This window comes from Oreochromis niloticus, linkage group LG11, assembly GCF_001858045.2.
Source record: "Oreochromis niloticus isolate F11D_XX linkage group LG11, O_niloticus_UMD_NMBU, whole genome shotgun sequence".
Taxonomy (NCBI): domain Eukaryota; kingdom Metazoa; phylum Chordata; class Actinopteri; order Cichliformes; family Cichlidae; genus Oreochromis; species Oreochromis niloticus.
In genome coordinates, this window is record NC_031976.2 from 31732269 (window position 1) to 31759140 (window position 26872).

Sequence of the window (26872 nt, forward strand, 5' to 3'; positions counted from 1 at the left end):
TAAACAATGCTAACCACTGCAGTGCAGCCCATACCTACAAGCACTGATAATGAAAATGGAAAGCTTTGCACCTCTGCAGGTATGTAATTCTATCTGTAAAAGAGATATGATGGGCAGGTCTGAGGTCAGTAAAACACACTTCAAAGGGTCGTGAGTTTTACTGCAGAGGGCCAAAGGTCCAAACATTCATCCCCCTGTAATTGAATTGGCTCCATCCAGCTGCAGACTCCAACACACATGCACAGAAATGTACACCACACACACATACTCACAATTAGACACATACACGCAAATCAGACACACACACAGAGGAACATATTGGTCCTCATCTGTGCCAGCGCTCTATTGACCCACATTGAGCTTTTGCCCAGCAGTCAAACGCCTCTCAGTATCTCTCAGCCCTCGTCTGACTCACTCTCAGGAGGTTCATCAGTGCTACTATCTGCTGACTGAAGCCCCAAATCTACCCTAAATATCTGGATCACACTGTCCGCTTAGCAAGAGTTTTTCAGCATCGCTGAGTGAGCTTTGCTCCATTTCCCATTCAGTCAATGATATTTGTAATCTGTTGATTTCATGCAACAGAGATGATTATTTCAGAGTCCTGCTCGGTCCCTAATGGCTTTTTTTTTAAAGGGTTTTAGGTTTTATTGATTCGGAAATTACTATACTAAAAGCAGGTAAAATACTTGAGATTAAGTCTATGTTTTAATTCTCTGAGAGCCAAATTGACACTTGTTTGCATGATGTTTGCATGATGTCTGCGAATATATATAATAATAGTTTTTTTAAGTAGGTTAAGCACATTAGCACTGAAAACTGCATATTTTGCAAATAATTTCCTGCAAGTTTTAGAACTGATCAAGCTGAAGTAAAGCATGTGATCCAACTCATGGTTTCTATGCCTGAGTGTCCTTGAGCATCTGTGTGACATATATTTCAACATGCCTGTGAAGTTTCGTATGGACCACTGTATAGACGTCTAAGTGCAGCCCAAAATCTGAGGCCACACGCGAGTCGTATGTGCCTAAAAAGTAAACTGGATGCTTGTTGTGTGTATAATACTTATGTCCTGTTGTTTGTACATTGACAATCACAAAACAGGGCATCACTTCCTGTTGCTGTCAGGAGGTTGCCATCGTGTTCTCTAGTGCACATGTGTGGAACGTATCCTTGTAGAAACACCCGTGATTGTAGAAAAGAAATATGTATTCACCCCATTTTTTCATATCGAGATCAAATTTGGTGGACTATAAATGTGAATTAGCATCATTACATAAAAGCAACAATGACCTTTAAGTACTGAGTACGGTGAGATCACTTTATAAAGTTAATTGTCTACTTAGGTCGCCGGTTCGATCCCCGGCCTTTCTGTCCTGGCCTTTCTGTCCTGGTCGTTGTGTCCTTGGGCAAGACACTTTACCCTACCGCCTACTGGTGTTGGCCAGAGGGGCCGATGGCGCGATATGGCAGCCTCGCCTCTGTCAATCTGCCCCAGGGCAGCTGTGGCTACAACCGTAGCTTGCCTCCACCAGTGTATGAATGTGAGCGTGAATGAATAATGGCATTGTAAAGTGCTTTGGGTGCCTTGAAAAGCGCTATATAAATCCAATCCATTATTAGCAACCATACCAGAGAGACAGCTAAGTGACATTTATCAGTGACTTACTCGTCAAGCTCATAATACCACATCTAAATGTGAATTTACATCAACCACATACTGACTACTTGATTGATTCCTGAATCATCCCCAGTAATAAAAAATATATAAAAATATTTGAAATTTGAATACTTGGGATGGGCTTTGTTCTGTTAAGTAAACTTTGATTCAACATCATTCAAACCAGACATTAAATCGTCTCTTCTTTACTTATACAACACCACTTCTGCAGTACATTTTCTCAACTGAACAATCAGTGAAACCGAAGAATAAAATTCTTTAGTATTTCAGGAAAGTGAGGTAAACAACAGCGAAGAACGAAGTCATGACCAAATGGGATAAAAGACAGTCAGTCCCACATTGATGAGATGTGATGTGGTCCACTAAGATAAAGTAAGCTGAGGGGATAAATCACTGACCTTGTTACTTTAATGCAGGTAAATCTGGGCTTTTCATTCACAATGTTACATTTTTGTTGGAGTGCAGACAGAGTTTTGTGAGTGTGTTTGGTGTATGTGAATGAGAGCAATATTTTGAGTTCCAGTGGTGGGGCTGATCACCATTGTGCATAAATTTGCATGTTAATCCATGCAGCTGTTCAGTAACTGGAAGTAGCTCCTCACCGATTGGTTGATTATTTACATAATTAAGGGAAAATGTGTGTAAAATCACAGATGAGCCACCATCAGAGATCATCAGTGTGCTGTGGTTGATTTTTGTGTGGTAGATTATTGTTTTTGGTGTAGTTGTTTTCCTTTTAACTGTTTTAGTTAGTAGCTGCTTACAAATCGCAGAATCTCTGTTTGTTTGTTTATTTGTTTTTTTAATATATCGCAGAAGAGAGAAATGCAAGATTTTGTGATGAAATCATTAAACTTCAGCTATGGACACACAGATTTTGAAAGTTCATACAATTAACCTTTTGCAAGCTGCCTTGACAACGCTGACCTTTGAGTGAATGAGGCATCAAAGAATTCAAAACTGAGAAGTCTGATGCAGATTAGTGGCTGAGCTGCATCAAGAAACAGTCATGGTTATGAAGACTGTAACAAATAGTATATCCTTTAAATATAGTGAAGAAACTTTAGTGCCCATGGTAATAAGTTTAAAATGTCAGAATAAAATACACACATTAAGTTAATGAGGTGTTCGAGTTGTTGTGTCAGCAGTTAGCTCATCAAATATTAAATGTACAGTCAGATTAAAGCAAGCAAGAGCAACAAAAACTGCACAAGAAATGATTACAATTATTGCATGATGAAAGAAAATACTCAGTGCAGAGTAGGTGTAAGCACAGAGAATTTGATAATGCATGATTAATATAGCATATTAATAATTAAGTATATTAATCTTGAGCTGCATTGACTGTGCTGCGGTAATGTTGCAAGTTACATAAATGCAAGCTTACCATAAGCTTGCATTTATGTAAATAATTCAGTATGATTAATTGTATGATAAAAGTATATTAATGTTAAGCTGCACTATAAATAATATAATAATAGCAGCGATTGGGTTGTGGTAACGCCTTTGTTGAGTTGTATAAACCCAAGCATACCACAGCTGCAGTGTTGCATATCAGCTGATCTCAGTCCAGTGTCAAGTTTTAATGCATTTTTGTGAACTTGCCTTCTCTAAAACAAACCACAATTTATTTTCTTAATCATAACCAAATAGTTTTAGTGCCTGATTCTGACCAAACTATGAAAGCTAAAGTGAAAACAAAACTAAACCAAAACTCCCACAAGGGACATGATGTGGTCTCATAGTTGACAGCTGTGTGATCTATATCATTGTCACTCCAATTTCTCCAGCCTCCGGAGCTGTGCATAACAGCACAAACACCAAAGGCTTACCTTATGTTTTTGTTTTAATCAACATGTTAACTGAGAGTCTTTGAGGATTCTAGAAAGCCTTTCAAAGCTGGAGTGAGGGCTGTGAACAGCTGTGTGTGTTTTTCAAAAGTCAGTTTTGTTTTCTGAAAAGCAAACCCTTAGTTTGGTGCACAAAGCCGGGGCTGGAATGAATCTTACCGTTCAAAACTCAGTCATTCTAAAGGTGAAATGATTTTGTCCTCATCTGAATGTAGACAGGACTACAAGGCAATGTTTTGATCCACAGATGCTCTCTGATAGTTGACGTTCAGTGCTCACATTGACCTGAAAATGCTCCGTGGCTTACATTAAATTTTCATAAACGATGCACTTAATCCGTTTGACTTTTGACCTCCACCTAGATTCCCCTCCACAGCAAGCCCATTGGACTGAGTCCCGAGGAAAGTTATTAATGCAGCGTGTAGCTGATGCCTGAGAGGCTAGTCGTAATGTAATGACACAGAACTGGTCCTCAATATGAGATCCTAAAGTTAAGATAGCATCTAATTTACTGTTCATTATATGCATCTGAGTGAGTCTTTGTATGTGTTTACAAAACTTTGCCTTCAACTTTATGCATGTGTGTTCATAAAAGTCTGTTTATTAGAGTCTGTGTGAAGTCCAGCTCTCACAAAGAGAAACCAAATCTCAGGCATGAAGTCTGGCGAATGGGGGGCCATTCCCTCATAAAACACTCTTAAAATGCACAGTTTTTTATTTTGTTTCTGATCTTTTCCACATGTTTCTAACCAAAAAGCAGAAAACTATATCAGAAGTTTGCAGAAGTTCCATTCAGCCTATCAGATAACACTTTTATTTGTTTATTTTTAACACAGCCGCAAATGAGTTAACCCGTTAAAGCCTCACACAGCTACACTTGTAATAGGTGGCTGATATTTTTGATGCAGGTTAGAGGACACTAACAGGACCTGCTGAGTGGTTTGGTCTTGTTTCATATAGTGTTTGTATATGCTGGTGTGACTGAGTGATCATCATGTGTCATACCTGCAGAAAACCTCCACGCCATCCAGCTGATAACACTGTCCTCCATTGAAGCAATAGTTGGGCAACATGTCACACTGCGAGCGGCAACTTCCATTTATCATCTGGTAGCCCACACGGCATCCATTTGGTAAGGCCGCTGGAGGGGCTACCACAGGGTCTTTTGGTACTGGAGCTCGCGCACCAGGAAATGACCCCCCAGGGAAGAATGAGCCAGACCCGGGAAGCTGTGGCTTGGAACGAGCAGGAGACCCAGCAGCAAGTCGGAGATCTTCATCGGTGTCATAAGCATCAGTTGTGGTGCTGTAGGTGTACTCATCAGCAGTGGGGGACACACCGTCATCATAGGGCGTAAGGTAGTCGTAAGTATCTGGCATTGCCCAGGAGGTTGTGTCGCCACCTTGCAGCTCATGGGCCAGTGATGAAGGTGAGGCGGGGGCGAGGTCTAGGTTGCGCCCACGAGAAGAGGGGTCAAAGAAGTCCACGTGGAGGACATCAGGGCTAGAGGGGTTAGTGGCGGCTGGGGGTGGGGGAGCGGTTGTGGTGAAAAGGTGGTCCAGGTCGAACACAGCTGTGTCCTTGGCATGGATCCAAGGTGGGTCAGTGTGTGGCTGACGCTCCTCTTCATCATCCTCCTCCTCCTTGCCCTCGTCAACTCCCTGTTTGCGTGGGTTGCTAGGCAACAGATGCTCCGTCTCAGCTGAGTCGGGGCTGAGCTGTGGTGGAGTAGCAACACTGACATCCTCTACTGTGGAAACCACCGTTTCATCAAACATGCCACTACTCTGCTCCTCCTCCTCGCCGCCACGGGGGATACGGCCGGCCCTTGGGGTCACGGTGCTGACTGGATCAGGGGTGGCTGGGCTATTTATTCCAGTTACCACAGCAACAATTTTGTTGACTTTGATTGGCCCTTCCTCTTCGTTAAGCAGGGAGGTGACATTGGACGCACTATCCGGCTCAGTGACATTGATCCCAACAGCGTTTCCTGCAAAGACACAGAAAGATGTGTAAACTAAACAGAAGGGAATTTTGGAATAGCAAAGAATTCCCACTTTCTGAACTCTCTGGAAGACGGCCCTTGCAAAATCATCCAGAGTGAATGGGCCCAAAAGTGTAAAATCGATGATCTAAATAAAGAAAATTCTAATCATTTTAGTTTTCAGTTCAGAGACAAGGAATGTGGTTGAGTTTATTAATTTTTTTATGGGTTTAAAATGTTGTAAAAAAGTTTTTGCTAAGTAGCATTTGGTGACAGCACTACAAGCCACTTTCTGGTATTTAGCATTTTAATTTCACGCATTATTTGATCAGAAGCCATCTGACAGACGTCATTTTTGACCACCTAAGTTGCTTCTCTTGCACAGCTTAAGTTTCTGGTGTGATTCAACTACCAATAGCATCTCTTGTAGTCATCATTTGAAAAAAAGGTGCCTTCAAGTTAATAAGTCATAATTCCACATTAGCAGAGTGCAGCCTTTTCTCTCAGCAAAATCCACTTCACTGCAAGAAAAAACAAATGAACATCTGTATTATTTCATTTCAGTTTAATCATATGATCAACACTGCAAAAACTAAAATAAGATACAATTCTTCTGTCAAAAGCAGGTGTAAGCAATTTAGCCATTTAGCCCCCTTTAACTCTTATTCACTCATTACTAGATCTATAGCGGCCTCTATGTGAACTGCAGCCAAAGCTGTCAATCGACTCTGTAAGCATTTGAAAAGTGGCCCATGGGAAACACTGCCTTACATAAATATCACTCTGCATTATGAATATTCAAGCCATGAAGGTGATATAATTGTAAACACTGGGGTTTACCATTATGCATGAATTTTTTGTGAAACTGTGAGCAGAGTCATGCTTCAGTACCGCTTGAATGAAAACATAGAGTTTAATGAGGTGAAAACAATCTCACTCCCGAAAAGAGACAAATTTGCATCATTAAAAACCTTTTAACCCTCCAATTAACCTATTTCTATGAAACACAGCTGTTTTGACTTGTAGGCCCTAAACTGTGTGATACTGACGCTGAGTGACTGCATTATTAACAGTGATTGAGAAATTCCATAAAATACACTTGAAAAAACAGTTATAAAACTATGATGATATTCCTTTTTTGGATATGTTTGTACTGCTGACTAAAAGGTGATGATAACCTCAATCCCCTGAGGATCCCAAAAGCCCCAAACCCTCTGAGCATGTTTGGATTTTTGGATGATTTAATTCACAAATATTTGAACCACTTTGTCACAACTTCAGCAAATAACCCCATTTACATTAGCTCATTATAAGGCTCTGTGCTCTACATGTATTCCTACACTAAGTGGTCCTTAATTAAATTATAACAAAAGAGGCCCAACAGGAAATTTGTGCTCATGGACCCCCAACAGGTTAATCCGGCTGCAGTTACCACAGATGATTAATTTAAAGCTAAAACTGCAGTTTTAAAATTTCTTTTGTTATCATCTGGACCAACGAGTCTCTCACTGTGTATCAACATCAGAGAAAGCTGTCCTCTAAGACGGGTTAAAACAAACTCCTATTACCAGTCTAGTTCCTCTAAATTCCAATGTAACAATGGGTTTAATGACCACCATGTTATATGTTATATGCAGCATACCTGCTTAGAGAGTTTTTACATCTGACAATCAGAAAGCTTTTAAGGTAGTTAAATAACCTTTATGAGATGAACTGTCCTGAGAAGCCAAATCAACACCGAAAGGAGGAAACTATCTTTTTCACCTCATGCAGTAACGTTGCCTTAAATAAAGCTCCCCTTTATGACCTGCCATGCTTGTGAAACAGCCTTAGCTATAAAAAAAAAAAATTGTGTGCATCCAGAAATAGAAGAAAAATGCTGATCCCAAATAAGCCGTGACATCAGAGCTATTACTATGAAATATTAAACCATCAAGGGACTGAAACAGGGGTTGGGGGCAGATCAGTGAAAACATCACCATCTTTTTGTATGTGACCTGGCCCTGTAAGCAAAGCAGCACAAAGTGAATGCTTATTTATGGGTATCTAACACCAATGTACTCTGCGTATCACCAGGAAGAGGCCTAAAATCAGATCATGGGAACTAAAAAGTGAAAATCAACTGATCAACTGAAAACACAAATATTGGCAACGTAACAAGAAAAACTGAAGGAAATGCAACATCTGTTGTTATTTAACTACATACACATTCAATAATGATTCAGCTGGTGCTGTTTGCGCTTTCCAGAGAATTTCAGTTTCACAAACCAGTGATCCACACAGTGACTTCACACGCTGAGCTCATTTGCCATTACAGAACGAACAGAGTGGGCTCAAGGAGGCTGGCCAGTGAAACAAATTAAAACGAGGCATGATTGGCTGTATCCTTATCCTTTGGTCGATTACTTCATCCGAGGGTGGCTTGTTGAGTCATGCAGAAAGCTGCTTTGCTGCCGCTCCCTCTTTGGATTAAAAGAATAATTCACTAATGTCTCTGAATGGTGAGGAGCTGGGATTAGGGATTACAGGACTAGAGAGGGGAAGGGATTTGGGGGTGCCCTGCAGGGGGGAGGTGATGATCTCGGGGAGACTCAGACAAGACAATGTCTCGACAGCTGTAAGAAAACTGTAACCTAAATTTGTAACAATGACAGTGACTGATCATCGAGAGCGATCGCTGCGATACTATTTGTTATAATTCAGCAGAACATCTGTGCCTACAATGACACTCACAGCTTGTTAACCTGCTGTAGGAACGTCAGCGACAACCTCCAGACAGTCAGTCAGATACAATCTTCTAGATAAAGATGGACATTTTCCTCCAACACAGATGGGCTTACCGGGAAACCTCCAGATCTATTCCAGCATATAAAAACCTTTGCAGCCAGTATTGGATGCTATACAATTACTGTTCCACTGACTGAAAAAAAAAATGCTTTTACCCTCTATGCAAACCGACACTATCCATGTCATGCTACAGCAAGTAATTACCTACTGGACATCCATGAGATCATTCAGCCCTGACGAAACGCAGCAAAACACGCTTTGCTTGTTATGTTTCCTCGCACCAATGACAGCTTACTCTTTTTTTATACACCAGGGTTTATATACACGTCATATATACACTTTTGACACACTAGCAAATGAGTGTTGCACTCAGTTTTGGTGTAACATGCCATTTATGCTGTAAATCATAACGAAACATTGCACATCGTTTTCAGAATGAGTATGTGCCAGTTCTTTCCAGTAAACCAATCACAGAGAACCTCCCAACTGACCTCAAACATAGAAGTAACGTTCTCGACATGACTCTTACCGACTGACACGCTCAGCCGTCAGTTGGTAAATAGTGGAATTTTTTCCACTAACGTCTCTGCTACTATATCTCCTGCTAGTTTTGCTATAAGCCACTAATTGATAATGAAAGTGTTTTAATAGAAATTTACACTGGAAAACTGTTTCTTTTAGGCAGGTGGTGGTTTTATTCTGAGGAAAAAAGATAAATGAATAATGATAAATAAATAAAATGGCTCTTCAGTCTCTTTTGGCAGAGACACAAGTCATATCAGGCTGTGACTCAGACTAAATTTGTTACAGCAATGGTTTTATTTAGTACTCTAGTTTATTACATTTTCCTAGATCCAACTTTCTGCTCAAATGCAATAGTAATGGTTCCAGTCAAAAATATTTTTCCATGTTAAGACGATAAGATTTCCTAATTAACTGACTACTGTATCAGAGACCAAGGCCTAGTCAGCTCCAATAGAAAAGAAAACATTATGCACAATGAGTTTTTAATAAGCACAAGATATTAAAAAGGTCTTCTGCTTGACATATTTATCTGAAGAGAGATCATATCTGCTTTATAAGAAAAGATCATATCAGCCTGGAGTTTAATATTAATATTGAGTCTGGCTGCAATATTCACCATTTATTATCTGCACTCGTAAAAAGGACTGACATCACATTTATGTAACCTGTTTTGGACATGCACTAATTCAAGTCACCAAAGTTGAGGGTCTTATTTTCAGCATGATCCCCACACAGTGAATAAATGCACTGGTGGTCCTGTAAGGAGCTTTGGCTAACAGCCTCCTCCAAAAAGCATATGTGAGGATATCTGCGAGGATCTTTGCTGACTGCTGTTAATCTCAGATGGTGAGGCTGTGGGCATTTTAATCTCTAAATTTTCCTGAACACTCGGTGTTATCTCCACTTACACAGCGAGAAGTTCGTTAAATCTCATTGCCACCAAAATTTTATGACTATGACGAGATGTCTGACCAAAGCAAACACACGCCCTTAGATAGTCAGAAGCTGCAATCTAATAATGGCGTCACTTTACAACTGCAGAAAAACGACCTGAAAACCTGAAAAATCTGCTTCAGTGCTTCAAGAGGCAAAAGAAACATCTGGCTTCTGAATATTTTGGTAGAGAAAAAGATTAAAATATCTGAGAATTGTAACTGTCCAAATGACATGTTTAATTATTGACAAATTACCATGAAATTACAAATAATGAGCCTTGAATGTGATAAATAAATAAACAAATAAAAAAAATATGAAAACTGTAGATAGACTGGCAAATTTGTGATTTATAATTAAAAATATCACATCAGCACACATCAGTATAGGGCCATAATTCACCCGGCTATGTCACTTCAAGGTTAAAGCTGCAATATCATGAGATTGGGGCCTGTTGTATGTAAGTTCAGTGTGCGGTCTTATCATGCTTCTGGGATCGTGAAAACCTGCAGATACTCCCTCAGACTCACAATCATATTCACTGTATAGTAAACAAGATCACACAGTATGTTCAAAGACGCAATACACTGCACTAAAACAAACTAATCCAAATAAACACACGTGTGTAAGGCTCCTTCCAAGCGGTCCTGTCATCGTTAGGCAGTAGGTTGTAAAATCAGCTGCAAGGTATTTGACAGGTGGAAGCCTTCAGTTTATTCAAGGATTCTTTTCTGGCGCTGCAACATCGAGCTGCATCTTTGAAGCTGCGGTCATTCTGGGGCTAATCCCTCCAGCAGTCGCTCAATGTACTGCTGTTTAACACATCAGCTGAGCAGCCAGGGGATAATATGCCAAAACCACAATCTCTCTATTGCTCCCTCACACACATTAAAGAAATGGGCTTCACAGTAACTACAAAAACATGTTACACACCTAATATTTGATGCTCACTAGGAAATTAGGATTTAAGATGCGTGCATAAAAATACTGCCTTTCGTTTGCTTCCCATATCTCGTGCTCTTTGTCAACACACACCTGATGGGAATAGACTCACCGCATGACAGCTTGTCCACATAAGCACAATATCTGAGACAGACAGTCAGTATTCGACATAACCAGCTCCTCCTTTTGCTGCTGCAACAAACCTGATGAATACAAACCGTACAGGCTGAGAAGCAGACAGTAATGGCTACAGCACAACCGAAGATAATGACAGCAGGGTGATGGTGAGAGATGATGACAAGGGAAGAAGAGAAGTAACACAGTGACAGAGCGGGGGGAAAAAAGCTGAAAGAAAAACTGAGGGAGGAGGTGACAGTGTGAGGGATGGAGTGAGATGGTGAAAAAGCCAAAGTAAGAGTGACAAAGAGAGAGAGAGGAAGATACTTTCATGGTCTATGAAATACTCTTGGAGCTTTACTCTCACTATGTCTGTCAGTAGCCAAGGGGGAAAAAGTACACTGCAAAGATCTCCTATCCACTCTGTACTGTCAGCTGTCAGTCACCTTAAATCTAACTCTGTTTCTGCTGGATAATATTACAGTATGCTTCTGGTTCAACAGGCAGTGCTTAAAGACCGTTGGTGTGTGCATGCTTGACAGCATCTGCAATTGGTACCATTCAACTTACACAAAAGTGCATTAAGTCTCCAAGAGGTTGAACTACTATGATCAGATCAGATCCAGGGTGTGACATGTTTTTGGGAGAATACGTACACCTTAGTTTCTAGTTCCACATTTAATATTCAGCTGTATTCAACTGTACTGTCAATGCTTTGCAGTATCATAAGTACACAACCAAAGTATTCAGGTCTCCACAAACATGTTGAATTAGCAGGGTTGATTTGTCGTAGGCTTTCACCGACAGTAATTGCAAGGAGCCGTGACAGGCATGACCGAGCCTTTAGGACAAACATCTCTAATGACTTGTCACTTTGTTACCATACGGGATGTAAAACAGCGCTGACATAATTCTGTTGTGAGATATGAGTAATGACAGGACATTACGGAAACTGGATCTTAACATTGCTTCATTCTTGGCAGCTGTTTATGAGCCAGAAATGCCTCATTCTGGATAAAAATTGAGGATGGGTGGAGCACAAAAATTACTGAAGCTGAGGGTGGCGTCGTGCCAGTTTCATTTTGGATAAAAATATCAAAATTTTTTGGAGCTTGTCATTTGACGGCTTTTAGTAGAATAGAATAGAATAGATCTTTTTCCGTCACTGTTACAAGCACAATGAGACACAGTATAAGTCTGAATTTTAGGATTCAAAAAAAGAAATGAGTTAGGTTAGTTAACATTTTTTTATATGACAGTTTTTCTTATATTTTCAGTTCTTTACACAAAGTAGATGTTTAAATCAGCTCTCCTCACAATCTTTTGGGGTAACTTTACACAGATCTCGTGTAGCCAGTATGCTGATATCCACTAAGCGACTCTACAAGAGCCAAACCTCTAACTTAAAGCCTTTTCTCTACTCTGCACAGTGAACGTTTCACCAGCAGTTTGCATCTCTACAGCGCAATGTGGATGTGCACTCGCTTTACTGACAGTTGATGCACTTTACTGACTGACTCTGCATTATTCAGTATATTTTTTCTTACATCTCTACATATGAAATGTTGTGCAACCCGCCTACAGTAATTAAAATGAGTAAGGCACAGCTACAAAGTTTCTTATACTGTATCACCAATGAAAAAATGCTCAAAAGAAGAGTAGAGCTGCTGCTTTAAAACTGTAGTTGCTTTAAAACTACTTGAAGACGTGTTCCTCTACATATGAAAGATAACTTTGAGCCCACATTCCAACTGCTAGATGCTGAGTACAGAAGGCTAATCTACAAGTTAGCGCACTCAAACTTGTTTATATACATTAACTTCTGCAGACAGAACTCATGCGGTCTGCTGTTTGAGACCACAGTGGTGTCAATGTGCCAGAATCCTCACTGTGCATCTGTGGACCAGGCTCCAGTTAAGTCCAATTGTCTCCCTTTCAATGGCTCATTAGCTTAATTGGATTAACGAGGAGGAACCGTTTGACAGACAGCTGGTTAAGGAGCTGCATCTGTGACAGCCCGAGAAAGTAAGTTCTGCATCACATCGGCACACGGCATGTTTATCCCACAGTTATTCTAATGTGCTGCAGGTAATGTAGAAAATTCACAATTTATACAGAATAAATATTTGCTATTCAATGGTGGTATAAGTCACCTGAAATACTTTAGTATTGTTAATGTGCACGATATCCACAACAGGAAATTAATAAATGATATAATCAGGCTATGACTTATTGCCTTGTCTAAGACTCATACATAAGCGTTTCATTGTTTATGTTCATACCTTCAGAACATAAGAGGAAACTTAAGAACAAAAGGACCAAAGTTTATGTGAATGCTGTACAGAGCTGTTTACCTGTGGGCTGCGATAACCCAGTCTGTGTATGTGTCATTAAAAACGAATGATGCTGAGTCAGGTCTCATTATGATTCACCGATGAACAGCAACATTGCATCTCAATCATTGGTGAAGTTTTAAAAATGGTTGAAAAAATAAGTCCACCGAAATAAGTAGACTGTAGAAGCTCAACCTCCAACAAAACAAAAACTAAAAACAGAATTTCCATAACACTTCAAAGCAGCCACGAACAGTCTCATCACACAGTCAGTTTAATAGATGTTCTACTGCTTTTAATCATATCACTTGTAAGATCTTCAGTCCTTTTATTGCACATTCAAAACTCACCATTTGTTGCTTGGACCTTTTGATGGTGTGGCTTTGCACCCTGTACTTTCTAGGATTAAGAAATGTTCAACCTCACCACGAATAAATGGAAAGTTTTCAAAGTACGCAAAAGAAATAAATTCACCCACAAATCAGCCGAGCAGGGTACATCATAGAGATCGTCAAAGGTTTAGAGCAGATACTAAATTGGAATATGAGATCGTTTCTGCTGCAATCAAAATGTTCAAAATAAACCCGAGACCTCTGGCTTTTACAAAAGGTCTGCTGTTTTACAGTATCCATTCATCTGTGAATCACACCTCTAAAATGTGGCTGACATTTGAACTTTGGTATTAAGCTGAAAATTGTGGCATCCTATTTTTAAATCAAAAGTGGGATTCATGAGTTCATGAGCTGGTAACATGGGGATTTTTTTTTTTTTTTTTTTTTTTTGCATTTTAGCAGAGACTGTTTTGGAAGTTAGTTTTCAAAAGTCCAACCTTTTGCCCCTGCTCAAAATAGTTTACTCTATAATACAGTAGGGTTTGCATTAAAAAGAAGAACTTAACTGAACGGCCTTATACTCGAGTAATGCCACAAAACTGGTTAACCTAAGCTGCAAGGCTCAGTCAGAGAGCATCAGTACAGGATTTTGGACTCAGTCAGGGTCTGAGACACACCAGTTGAGGCCCAAATGAGAAACCACCAAAATAAAAGAGCCTTTGTTTGTTTCCCTCCCACTTCAAATGAGACAATTAAACAGCATTACGCAAGACGACGCCTCACGCTGCATGTCTGTGAATCTGTTTATAGTTGTGAATTTGAGTGTGTATGTGTCTGTGCTGTCTCTCTGCCAGCACAGCCCACTGGTAATTGGGGTGGCTTCCAGCTCCTCCAGTGAAGGGTGTGGATGGTCATAATGAGAAGAGAGAGTTTGGCTTTAGTGTGTGTGTGCGCATCAGACTGATTGTTAGGGGGTGATGGCGCCTCAAGGCCAAGTGCTGTTAGCCTGTGCTGGCGAGCTGCCGACCCTCAGGCTTCGCCCTTTGTTTAACCCAGATCAATTTGGAGAGAGGAAGCCACTAAACCACCCACAGACCTAGGGGACTCCGACTGGCTTTGACAGACTGTAAAGAAGAAGTTGATTGATAGTGACAGTTAGGGTCCGCCAGTCACTTTGGTGACCCAGACTGGACTTTGAAGGGGAAAGGTTGGACAGTGGACAGATGACATTGAAAGGCTTGTAAGCTTCCGTTTAAACACTGTGGTGCTAAACTGCCCATGATGGTGTTTTGGTCTGTCTACATTACAGTATAACCTTAAAATTTGAAAGCATGTAACAGATTATCTGTAATCACTTGCTCTGCCAAGAAAAAAGAAAAGGAAAATTGGAGGCAGTGTTAATTTATTTATCAGTTTATAAAGTGCTGTGGAGTTGGGTTAGATGTGGTGGGCAGATAAAAAATATCTACGAGGGGAGGATCCCTGCAAAAAGTGCACAAATCATGCAAATTGTATTGAAAAAGAGAAATCCTGAAAAGATCAGCATCTCTTTAAAGTGTACTAAAGGTGAATAATTACATGTGCGTCACATGGTGCTAGTGGGAAGAGCACTGTCTCTCAAATGAGGGTATTAGTACTCCATATTCCCATTCCTGGACTCTGTTAAAGTAGCTATGACTGACTAATAGTTGTGTGACTAAAAAGTGAATATCTATTTAATTTTTTCTGGATCTTCAAGCAGTCCGTTGGATCATCTGTTGTCTGTTTATGGCCCTTTATTTGACTTCCGCAAATAGAACTTATTGCATTAAAAGACAAAAAACAGGACTTTGGTATTTTCTAGTAGTGACTGGATGTTATTCACACAAACGAGATGATTTTGTGAAGGTTTATATAGGTGCTGGCACAGAAGCGACCACAGAAGAGACCAGTGAAGCCCAGTGAATGGTGATGAAACAGAGTGACTGAGAGCCTCTTTAACTCATTCTCATTGATCCCAGCTTCAAATACCTGAACCACATGAGAGCCACAGACACATTCCTCATCTCTTATCCCATTCCCACACTCGTTCTAACGAATGGGACACAGGGCCTCTTTATCTTTACTCGTGCTGCTCATTAATATCGACATAAAGCAGCGTTCTGCACTCTGCAACTGTTTTTCTTCACTCTCTCTTATTTTTCACTCATCCATTTCCCTTCCTATTCTCTCTGACCTGCCATCTCCTTACATGCTCCTAACCTCCCCACATCTTACATCATAAATATTACTCATCATGTCATCCCTTCCTCTTTCACTTTCCCTTTCATTCGTGCAATTCTTCCTCTCTATCACCATCTCTTAATTTTCTCTCTCTTTTCACACTCTGATTTCTCTTTTCCAGTCTGACGCTGCCTTTTTTCCCTTCCGTCGTATAAATCCTTTCATTTCTGATTCTACAGGTGGTGGGATGGAGGAAGGATGTGTTGCCATGGATACAGTCTCAGCCTCTCTAGGGTTGATGTGGTGCTCCAAACCCAACAAGTACGGCATACATACACATAAAACATACACTAACACGCTCATGGACAAACACACACACATGCGCACCAAATAATACAACATTTGTCTGTGAAGGTTGATCTCAGGGGTTTGTGCACATTTGCTCACACATGAGCTTTTCCTCCACCTCTTTTCATTTCAGTGACAGCTGCAATTTTGTACAAGTGCATGCACACTGCATATGTGCATATTGCATCTAAAGTTACACAGTTTGTTTTCCTCCTCTGCTGCAAAAAATATGGGTTTATGAGAGTGCAACAGCGCACTCAACACCCTCATCTGAAATTTGAATGCCAAATCTTTTGGTATTAATTTGTAAATGGTGAGCGGGAACTCAGTATAACAAGCTTATCTGCTGCATCATTTTAGGCAGCTGCATTTAGGTGCCTTGAGCAATGAGTAGATGATTTCAGTCTGCTAGTAATTTGTTACCATTGTACAAGGAGTAGCTAGATGTTGTATGTGGACCTTGTTTCTGTCACTAGTATTGAAAAATGGTCAAACACTTGAAGCAACACGCCCTCCGCTTCCCCATGGAGACTACAAAAAATGTCATTATAAAGATTGCAGCCAGATCAACTTTAGCTCCCACTACAACCAGCTCACTCGGACTGTCTCACTTGCCCACACCCAACAAGTTTCTTATAAATTGGGGTCAAGTATTATGTTTTGTATCTCATAGTTTAAAAGAGAGAGAGAATGACCAGAACGCTTCTCTAAAAGGACAATTTTTTCAAAGCTTGTAGAAATTTCAGGTCAAATAGCAAATAGCATTGTGTTCAACATATAGCATCATGCTCTTCTGCTATTAAAAAAGTGTGAATTAAGCAAAGATCACACAAAATCATTGGTACTGACAAAAGAGACAAGAAAATGATTCAAACTGTTCTGACATTAACTAACTCAAAGTCAACTTACTCAGATTGTAGCTGCCATTAAAATGACACAAACAGGAATTTTTCTTATCTTTTGTCCTTTGTCTCTACCTTTCAAAACCCTTACATATATTTCAAAAACTGAAGTGTTTTTTTTAAATGACAATGATCTGGTTAAGTTTGTTTATGTGTCAATAAAATGTGTCTTGATGGAAAGTTCTTATATTTAAACAAAAGTCATCAAAGGTATGACTTTTGTCTGTGAAGGTTCTCAGTCACCCAGGTCATCGTAGTCTAAGGAGCCTGGAAAGAAAAGTGTCTGGACTTGTTTAAGTTGCTTGAAGAAGTTTCACGTCTCATCCGAGAAGCTTCTTCAGTTGTAAGGTCAAATGGTGGAGAGTCCCAGACTTTAGTCCTATGGGAGTGTCCCCCCAAGAGGGACAATGGACCCCTTACTCATCCTCTACCTAATCACATGAGCCAAGGTGTGAAAACGGGTGTAGGTCGCAATCAGCCAAGGTTTCGGGTCAACTTATTGTGAAACCTAGCCCCACCCTATCATGTTTTTTCATGAGTTAAAAAGGCCCAGGATGTGAGTGGGCGTTAAGGTGTCTGGGAAGGGATCTCAAAACTGGATTATAGATGGCAGACAGTTGGTGTCGTAGGCCATCGTCTCTGTTTAAAGATGCGCGTTCACAGTGGACATAGATGGTATGACTTTTGTATTTTTAAAATAATGGGATAACAATAAACATCTTTCAATAGTCCAAACACGTAGTCAATCATAGCAAGAACTCCATGCAAATGCTAGATAGTCTGTTTTGAAAAGCTTGGGAAATATTTAAATATATAACTTTAGGAGTTAAATTGGATCTGGGTTTACCAGCTTGCAGAAGATGATGAATAAACATCAAAAAACTGATGTTTTGACCCATCCATCCACCCCAGCCTACTCCCCTCATAGTTATTACAAAAGGCAAACCTGTTTATTTTGCATGAACCAGAATGCTGCTGCATGCATGATGTACACAGATCAGCAGTTACTGCTATTAGGACCCATACCTAATATAAGACTCTGGTGCTGCAGATTCCGTGCTCATTAGTGTCAGAAATACTGGATTTAAAATGTTTTTGTCATGTTACCATGACAATTTCCCAAAGCCTGAAATTAGTTTTGTTAAGATTAACTCTGATTAAACAATTAATTCAATGTCCTATCACTTAATGTACTTGATCGGTGATAAAGACTAATTGCCTGCCTGCCTTTTGTGATACTAGAGTTTACTCTGTCATGCAAATTTGACTGTAAACTGTGAAGCAAACATCACACAATAGGAAAAAAAAACATTATGTAAACTAAATAAACCCAGCTGTATAATTATGTCTTTTCCTGAACCTGGTTGGTAGCCATGACAGGTGTGTGTGTGTCTGTGTATACGCTCACAGTGGTGTGTGATGGGCGGACTGAATGTTAATATGACAGCCTGCAGTAGAGGCGGGAACGCGCACAGCCAGCCAAGGAGAGGAGAGCTGGTGCACGAGCATGAACTCAGTGACTCGCATCACCAAGGACACGCTCTCAGACAGACAGTCTAGCACCTACATAACACATTAAAAACAAATACATTTTAAGAGAGATAGACAGTAGAAAGCTGCTACTCTGTAGTACTGGTAACACAAAGAGACAGGTGCAAGCCTACACACAAGCGAAAAAAGATCTGATTCATCTTTCATACATTTTTCACCTTTCGCCTCACGCACACACAACCTGCATAAAGACAGAAACATGTAAATTAATGTTCAAGGGTATGCAGAGTTTGAGAGCGCCAACTCAGCACTGCAAAGAAAAAAAAGCGCACATCCTGTATCATTTTGTCTTTGAGGGGGGAGAAAGGACAGAGGCACCCCGTGACTGTCAAACTGCTCATGAAACTTTGTCAAGGATTTTCATGACTCTCTTTAGTCAAAAAAGAAAAGAAAAGAAAAAAACTGTGGAGGATCGCTGCCGAGGACGGTCACTGACAACAATCACACCTGTGAGTCAGAGCTGCAGCAAAAACACCTGGGCACAAGGATGACGACATAAAGGGGAAAAAAATGAAGATAGAGGGACACTTATGACACAGGTGAGTTTTTGCAGTTTTTATCTGTTGCAAGATTACCAGTTTCACCATATCAAAGCATATCAGTTTAATTCTTCTCATTATTCTGTGGCAATTTTTAAAGCTTCAAAGCTATGTAAGAATATTTTTCCCATGTTCCTCTTTGTAAACCCAACCTATGTTTGGTACTTCAAACAGTGCAGTGTTTTAGCTATGAATGCAGGTGACTATTGCATTAATTTACATTACATACTGTACTTGTACTGATACAAATAAACATTACACGCAAAAAACAGACGTCAATGAACACCACCGGCCTGGAAGGAGAAATGTCAGATGTGGGCTGTAATTCACAGGTTGTGGAACAAGGAACGGAGAGTGTAGGTGGACTCTGTTAATTCTGCTGCACTTGTGGACTCACTTTCTGAGCTCTTGTTTGAAACAATAATATGAGCGACACTGAGGAACAGCTGTTCCAAGTGCAGAGGTGGGTGGTTTATTTAAATGCGACAGCACTGAGACTGGGCGTCTTAATAAGTAAGGCAAAAATAACTCCGCTGTCACTTTGGTGATTTTGTCTACAAGAACAAATTAAACTAGAAAGTGCATTTTCTGAAGAAACTGCAGTGTGAATGCTTGAATCTGAATGTATGCACTGAAATGAATTAATTGCTGAATTTTAAGTTAAAAATAAAAATGTTGAATGAGCTGGAAAATACAGAGTTTTTAACCTGAAAACAAAAGTGCAGAACTTTTGAAAGCTGATGTTCACACAAAAGAAGTTGGAAAATAGCTGAAAAGTTTTTAAATTAAAATTTGGAAAACCTAAGAAATGAGAACAGAAAATTTAGAGTCAGAAAACATCTGAATGAATATTAAAAGTTCATATTCTTTGAATCACTGAATGACTAAAGTGTAATCCCTCCACTTGGATCCACACACTTTTAAAGGTTTACATCTCTGAGCTTTGAAAGACATGCTGTTGGAAAGAGAACAACGATGGCTTCGTTTTGAGGGTAAAATGATGGCTGTAGAGCAAACACTGTGGACACAGCAGCAGTTGAAAGAGAAGTGTTTAAGATGAATCTTGGCAGAGTGAGAGAGAGCTCGTTAGGCAGGCAGGCAGGTGTGAGCCTGGTTGCTATAGTGACTGCACCCACTGGCTCCATACACACGCGCACAGACATGCACCTCACTTTTGCTGCTTAAAATGAACAGAAAAGTCAGGTCGAAACAAATCGCTCCCAAATGAAAAGTACAGGTCCTATTGACAAAATTCTTTCACCGTGAGCGACAGCAATGTCCAGTCTACCTAATTCTCAGTTTTCATGCTTGTGGAGTTTATTATATGGACGTGGTGACAGTGTAAAGACAGCCTGTACTTCTGGTTTTCAAACGAACCTTCTGAGCCATTTTAACATTAGAGTCTATGGAGGAGTTGGAGGGAGGAGGCTGTGCATGGGTGACATTTATGAAAGAACCATAACACCTAGTACAATAGTAAACACATTGGATGAAAGAGGACAGCGATGGCTACGTTTTGAGGGTAAAATCATACCTGTAGACCAAACACCGTGGACACAGCAGCAGTTTTAAAAAATATTTTAAGATGAATTTTTTTGCTCCTCTCACTCTAGCAGTTGAGCTGTCTCACTCTAGCCCCAACATTCCGTCCCATACACACCCATTATAAACTCTGAAACGGCTGAAAAAACATCATGAAACTTAAACTGGAACTGAAGAAAAAGTATAATAGATATTGAAAAGATAAATACAAGTTGAATAGTTGAATGTCTTGTCTTCGTTTTAAAGTTTGAATGGTGGCTCTACGTCAATGTATATGAAAGTAGATACAGTTTTAAGAGGACTAAGTTGAAGGAGAATTTGAAGGGTCTCCCCATTGAAATACATGGGAAATTTTTGTTGAAAAAAGTTGAATAATTTTAAAAATATAAATGTTATAAATGAGAAAAGTAGAAGCAGTCATGTCCAAAAGAAGAGGAATCTAACGGTGTTTGAATGGTTTTTCTAAGTTGAACGGTTTTGAAGGAGTTAGATGCACAAAAACGTACGGAATATATAATAATAATAATAAAGATTAGAAGAACAATACTGTGAATGCTTTTACAAGCATTCACACTAATCATCGCACCAAATGTGTGGAACTGATGCAGTAAATGTGCACGTTCAATCACACTCCAACCAGTGAAACCATTTAAACTAGAAAAATTTGCATTTCCTGCGAAAATGCTGTGTGGATGCCTTAACGCTGAAGCTGTCTGCTGAAAAGCTGAAAAAGCTGAAAAGGTGCAAAAAGTTGTATGGTGGTGAAGAAACTGAAAATTCTGCTGAAAACATGTGAAGAAGGAGAGATTTTTGCTTAGAAGTGGTGAAAAGCAAAAAATTCTACTGAAAAGGGGTAAAGACGGAGAACTTTTGCTGAAAAGTGGTGAAAAAAAAATGTTGCCCTTAGCAGGATTTGAACCTGACCCTCCTGGTCTCAATGCGGCTACTCATCTCACTGAGCCAAACTCATTCTCCGAAAGAAGAGGTGGAGAGACTGACAATTCTGCTGAAATGAGCAGAAGCTGCTGAGAATTGTGCTGATAAGAGGTGAAAAGGATGACAATTCTGGAGAACAGAGGTGAATCAGCAGAATTTCTGCTCAAAAGAGGTTTTTTCTGAAAACAGCTGAGATTTGTGCTGATAAGAGGTGAAAATTCTGAAAATTCTGCTGAAAAGAGTTCAATCAGCAGAATTTCTGCAGAATTCTGAAAAGAGTTCTGCAGAACTCTTTTCAGAATTCTGCTGAAAAGAGGTTTTTGCTGAAAACAGCTGAAAAAGCTGGGATTTGTGCTGAAAAGTGGTGAAAAAACTGAAAATTTTGCTGAAAGGGGGTGAAAAAGCTGACATTTGTGTTGAAAAGAGTTAAAAAAGTTTAACTGTTAACTGAAAGAAATGTTGCCATAAGCGGGATTTGAACCCGGGCCTCCCAGTCTGAGAACGGATGCTCATCTCACTGAGCTAAAACACAGGTCATCCCGGCAAGGAAAATCAGTGACGCCACTGATAATATGGCAGAAATGGGCAAAAAATATTGCAAAAAATGCCTGGCATCCACACAACTACCATCAGTGAATAAATGTGATTACATTCAATAAGAGTTCTAGTATCGCACTCTGCATTTATCTTCATGTTAAAGAGTTTTTCTTGCAGCATTGCTGTTCTTCAATTTTTAAAAAGCCACAACTTTTCTCAAATAAACACAAGAACTTTTAGAAATATGGGACTGACTGCCCTTACAGAGATACACAACAGTTTCTGAATCTATTTATAATTTCTTTACTATGCATAATGAAAACACTCAGTGGAAGTTCACATAAAATAACTCAACATACTTTGTGTTCTATTTTCATAGCTTGCTGCTCCATTTGGCTCAGTGTCTGCTTTTAAGGACATTATTCACTTGTGACCTCAATTAGCAAAATCTGACATTTAGTTTTATTAACTTAACAAATTATGCTTGTGTCGTGATGAAACCATAAACAAACTGGTACAACTTTGCCTACAACATACAACACACATTTTAGACTTTTTGTCCTTTTTCACAGGGCATTGCTACTTTTCGACAAATTACACACACACACAGTCTGTCTGCACACACACAGCAATGCCAATAGAGCCTGGACAGCAGCTGGTCGGGTCAAGCCCGTGGCCACCTGCGTATGCTAGCGGTGATTTGCGGGCAGATCCAGGTGTGAGGATATTTCAGGTAAGATTAGGATCATATAGGTTCCTAACAAACAGATTTATCTGGGATGAAGCACATAATAGCCATCACTGATCCACGTTTGGAGCACAAACGCTCAATCTTTTTTATAGTGGTTCAGCTTCAACACTGCTAACAAAGAATAACTGCTATTGTAACTTGTTTGTCAAATTTGTTTTGTAAGACTATTCATAAAAATAATAATAATACTAAATAAACTTTATGCAATGACATGATAATGCTTTATACGTAAGTCATAACATGTATAACTGTATTCATATTACACTTCCTATACCTGGGATGCAACTTTGTATTATTTTCACACACCACCAAAGAGTAAGTAAGAATGAAAAAATGCTAAAAGTAGCAAAACAGTTCCTTTAAAATACTACAAAAGTGCACAGCTTCAAAAGTTAACATAAAAGTTGCATGACTTACTGCTTGACTTATATCGTATACTGTGGGCAGATTCACTTTGTGCTGAATACACATTTAATCAAATATCCATCTGTGCCCTCATGTCAGCCACTGAAATTCAGATCTATGGAATATCATCACTGTTGGTCACTGGGACATGTATGCTTCATACTACCAGGGGATGTTGCTTTGATTTCAGCTCACCTTAAATCAGCTGACAGGAGCAGATCGTCGTAATACTTTTAGCAGGGTCAACTCTGTGTTATAGTTGGCCCTGAAATCCAACTGAAACTTTTCAAACATTTGGTTATGTTGCAAATAAGTAAGAAGCTGGGGCTTTGATGGCCCCACAAAAACAGCTAGCAGTGGAGGAGTTAATATAATGTGATTGGTGGAAATGGAGATGTGGTTTTTGTAGGGGGAAGAGGGAGCAGCACATCAAAAATGACAGAGAGCTGATCTAATAAACAAGCATCAGTTATGTTTGGATTAAAAACTGGAATACCAGATAACTAGATCTAATGTACAGCCCAGTTTATGAGTGTGTGCAGAGGGATGTGACCTTTATATGAACTGATATGAGTCTCATACAGAGCATTAAAAGCCATCTAGTATTGTTAATGATATGCATCACATCCAATGCAATATGCAATCCATGTTTTTAATATGTTAAAGCTTTTTGTGTCACTTTTGCTAAAGCATCAAAATAAAGCGACTAAGTGCATTACAGGAAATAATGCAGCAACAGTGAAGTCACAAGCCCTGGTACTCCTTCAGTCTGGATAAATGAGGAGGGCTGCATCGGGCATAAAATATACAATAGAGGAAAATGATCTGCTCGGGTTACCTCACAAAGGGATCAGCTGAAAGAAGAAGTTGAAAATGAGTAATTTTAAGAAAGAAAACATCTTCAGAGTGTTGCATCACAGACTCCTTGTTCTGATTCATGGAAGACAAAATGGATATCACTGCTGTCCTTTCATTTTCTGTCACTTTACTAACAAGACTGCTAATTGCTTCCTGAACTCTGCTCTTTATACACAACTGCAGCGTTTTGGAAACGTCAGCCATTAATCCTGGCTGCTCTGCATGTCCATGACACACGCATGCTCAGATGGAAGATATGATGCAATACTTAAATTCACATCACTTTCTGTGCTTTCTTATAAAACCTGGAGTGCATATGCAAACTCTGAACATGTAACAGCAAGGCTAACTAACTGTATATGAGCTGCAAGGTGGCATAAAGAGATGAAGACTGCTTCTATGTGCTGTTCAGATATGAGTTTAGACACTATTGTTTCTGAAGCCAATACTAAATTGGCTCCACTGGAAATCTACACTACGCAGAGTATGAAATCATTATCCAGAAATAATGAATAGACAGTACAAATGATGATAACATCTACAAATTAGAGCTGGTAATGAAAGACTACGTCCATTGAGAGTGGCTTTGGACACAGACACACACATGCATGCATGGTCAGTAGGCGGAGAACCACCAGACTTGGCAAGAAATGTAAGCATTAGCCAAAAATCCAACCAACATTTTGAACTTAATGGAATTCAAAGCGCGATCGCACATTATGGCCGTGATATGAACACACTGTTCAGTGGATGTGTGTGGTTTCCATGGAGACCAAAAGGTGGAGGATGAGCGAGTGCAAAGCCATTGTTCACCAATAACCAGAGCATAGATGGAGTAAATTTTGTGTTGCTTGCTTTTTACAATAAAGAGGCTGGACTGGGTTAGTGGAGTCATGGAGGGAGGATTTGGCTTGAAGATTAACCCAGTGCACATCAAAGATAATCTGTCAACATGCAGATATGTGTCAGCAGGCCAGAAGAGAAGAGACACTGAGAGAGGAGGGGGGAGATGAAGGGAGAGCATAAGATGAGGAAAGGCTGCGTAGATTCATGAGTTTCATTACAGAAACAAGAGCTGGACCCCGTTATGCCATCCATCACATATCAACCACCTGAAATGCTCATAGGGGATGGGACGACGGGAGAGACGGCGGCATAAAAGTGTTAAACACACAGAGGGAGGAGGATTGCAAATGGCCACCGGAGAAAAAGACGACAGGAAATGAGTGACCGTTTTCTGGTCAGTTGTCATCAGCTCAGCACAGTTGGCCTTGGTCGTCTGAGCATCAGTCACAGATGTGGGGCAAGCTGCTGCCTCCTTATTCACCGGTGAAGCGAGAAGATGTGATGATGCTGATGATGCTGTGCGTGTATGTGTGGATGGAGAAGGAGGAGGGGGAAGGACTGTTAGCCCAAGGTTGTTTTATGTCGTCTGCACCACATCAGCTGACCTCTTTTTGTTATCCATCCACTTAAGGTTGAGCTGACACCAAATGCCTGCTATAGTGTGGACAAAAGAACCCTAAATGAGTTATTGGTACTCAAGTTGAGTTTAAGGTGATCAAACTGTATTTTATTACCCTAAAATTCTTAGCTTGACCCACAAAGCTGATGATGAACAACAGCTGCTGAACGAATTGCATTTTCTTCCTGACATTCGAGGACTTAAGAGGTTGAATCATTAGCTCATTAGCATCTGATGCTAAACTAATATGGTGAATGTGGGAAAGAATACATGTGTTGATCATGTTTAGCTCAAAGCAGTGCTGCCCCTATACTCGAAAACAGATGGTAGTGTAGCTGTGAGGAGATTTTTTTAATGATTCCACTGCAATAACTGGTGATTAATATTGACAAAAAGATTTAAGATGGAGTCGTGATGCAATATTAATACACACCTTTAATGGAACTGCTTAATATTCTGAAAAATGTGCATACAGCAAAGACACCACTGAGTTACTGCACCCAGATTAGAAATAGTTCCTGCAAATAATTTCCACAATGAAGTATTTTACAGATGCATGTAGTTGAATGTTTTTAACTTATAGGGAGAAATAGTTCCAGTCTTCCTAGAAGGCCTTGCAGCATTATTAATCCCCACATATAACTTTGCTTGGGATAAATACGTTTAAAAAAAACATTCATTTAAATGAATCTAAAGCTCTATCATCAATGTGCATTACATTGCATTGGTAAGGTTTTAAAAACTTTTAAATTCTTTTAAAAAATGGTTTTCATCATCACACTTTAGTGTGACAAAGCAGGAGAAACAGCCTGCTTGCATCCATGACATTAGTGCGGGAAACTGGAACAAAGGCTGCTGAATGAAATGACATAATTTGGTCGGAGGGTTAAATCATTATTTTTGTTCGGCTGCTGCTGAATGTGTAGAAAGCTTCCAGACACATTTATGGATTTTGCTCAGTATTAAACACGCGGACAAGAAAATATATGGCTTTAACCTCACAATCACACTCCATGAATTTCAGCGAGCGTTATGAAAGGAATCAGCCAGATTATATTAGATTATAACGCCAGACTGATTCCATCTCGTGCACGCTCCTGCATTATTAATCTGACAGTAATGTAGCTCGGCCGTGCGCAATGAATCTCAGACAAAGAGACACACACACACACACACACACACACACACACACACACACAGGCAGAGAGCTTTCTTGTCTTTTTTTAATGCTTTTTCCCCCTTCCTCTCTGTGTATCAGAATGTCCGTTCAGATCCCTTCATGAATTATTCATCAGGTCCCCCCCGGCCCTAATCCTCGCCTTTGTGTCGCTGTAGTGCCAGTGCGCCTCCAG

General features: G+C 39.9%; 1 protein-coding gene across 9 annotated transcripts in view; it reads right to left on the reverse strand.

Annotated features, from left to right (window-relative positions):
• The window catches only part of cspg5a (chondroitin sulfate proteoglycan 5a), a 59635-nt gene that overhangs the window by 31204 nt on the left and 1559 nt on the right, over positions 1-26872 (reverse strand). For all 9 annotated transcript variants that reach the window (XM_005455139.3, XM_019364534.2, XM_005455141.3 and 6 more), the window contains exon 2: positions 4537-5521. In XM_005455139.3, coding sequence (XP_005455196.1) covers positions 4537-5521 — 985 coding nt within the window. The remainder of the gene's footprint in view (positions 1-4536; positions 5522-26872) is intronic.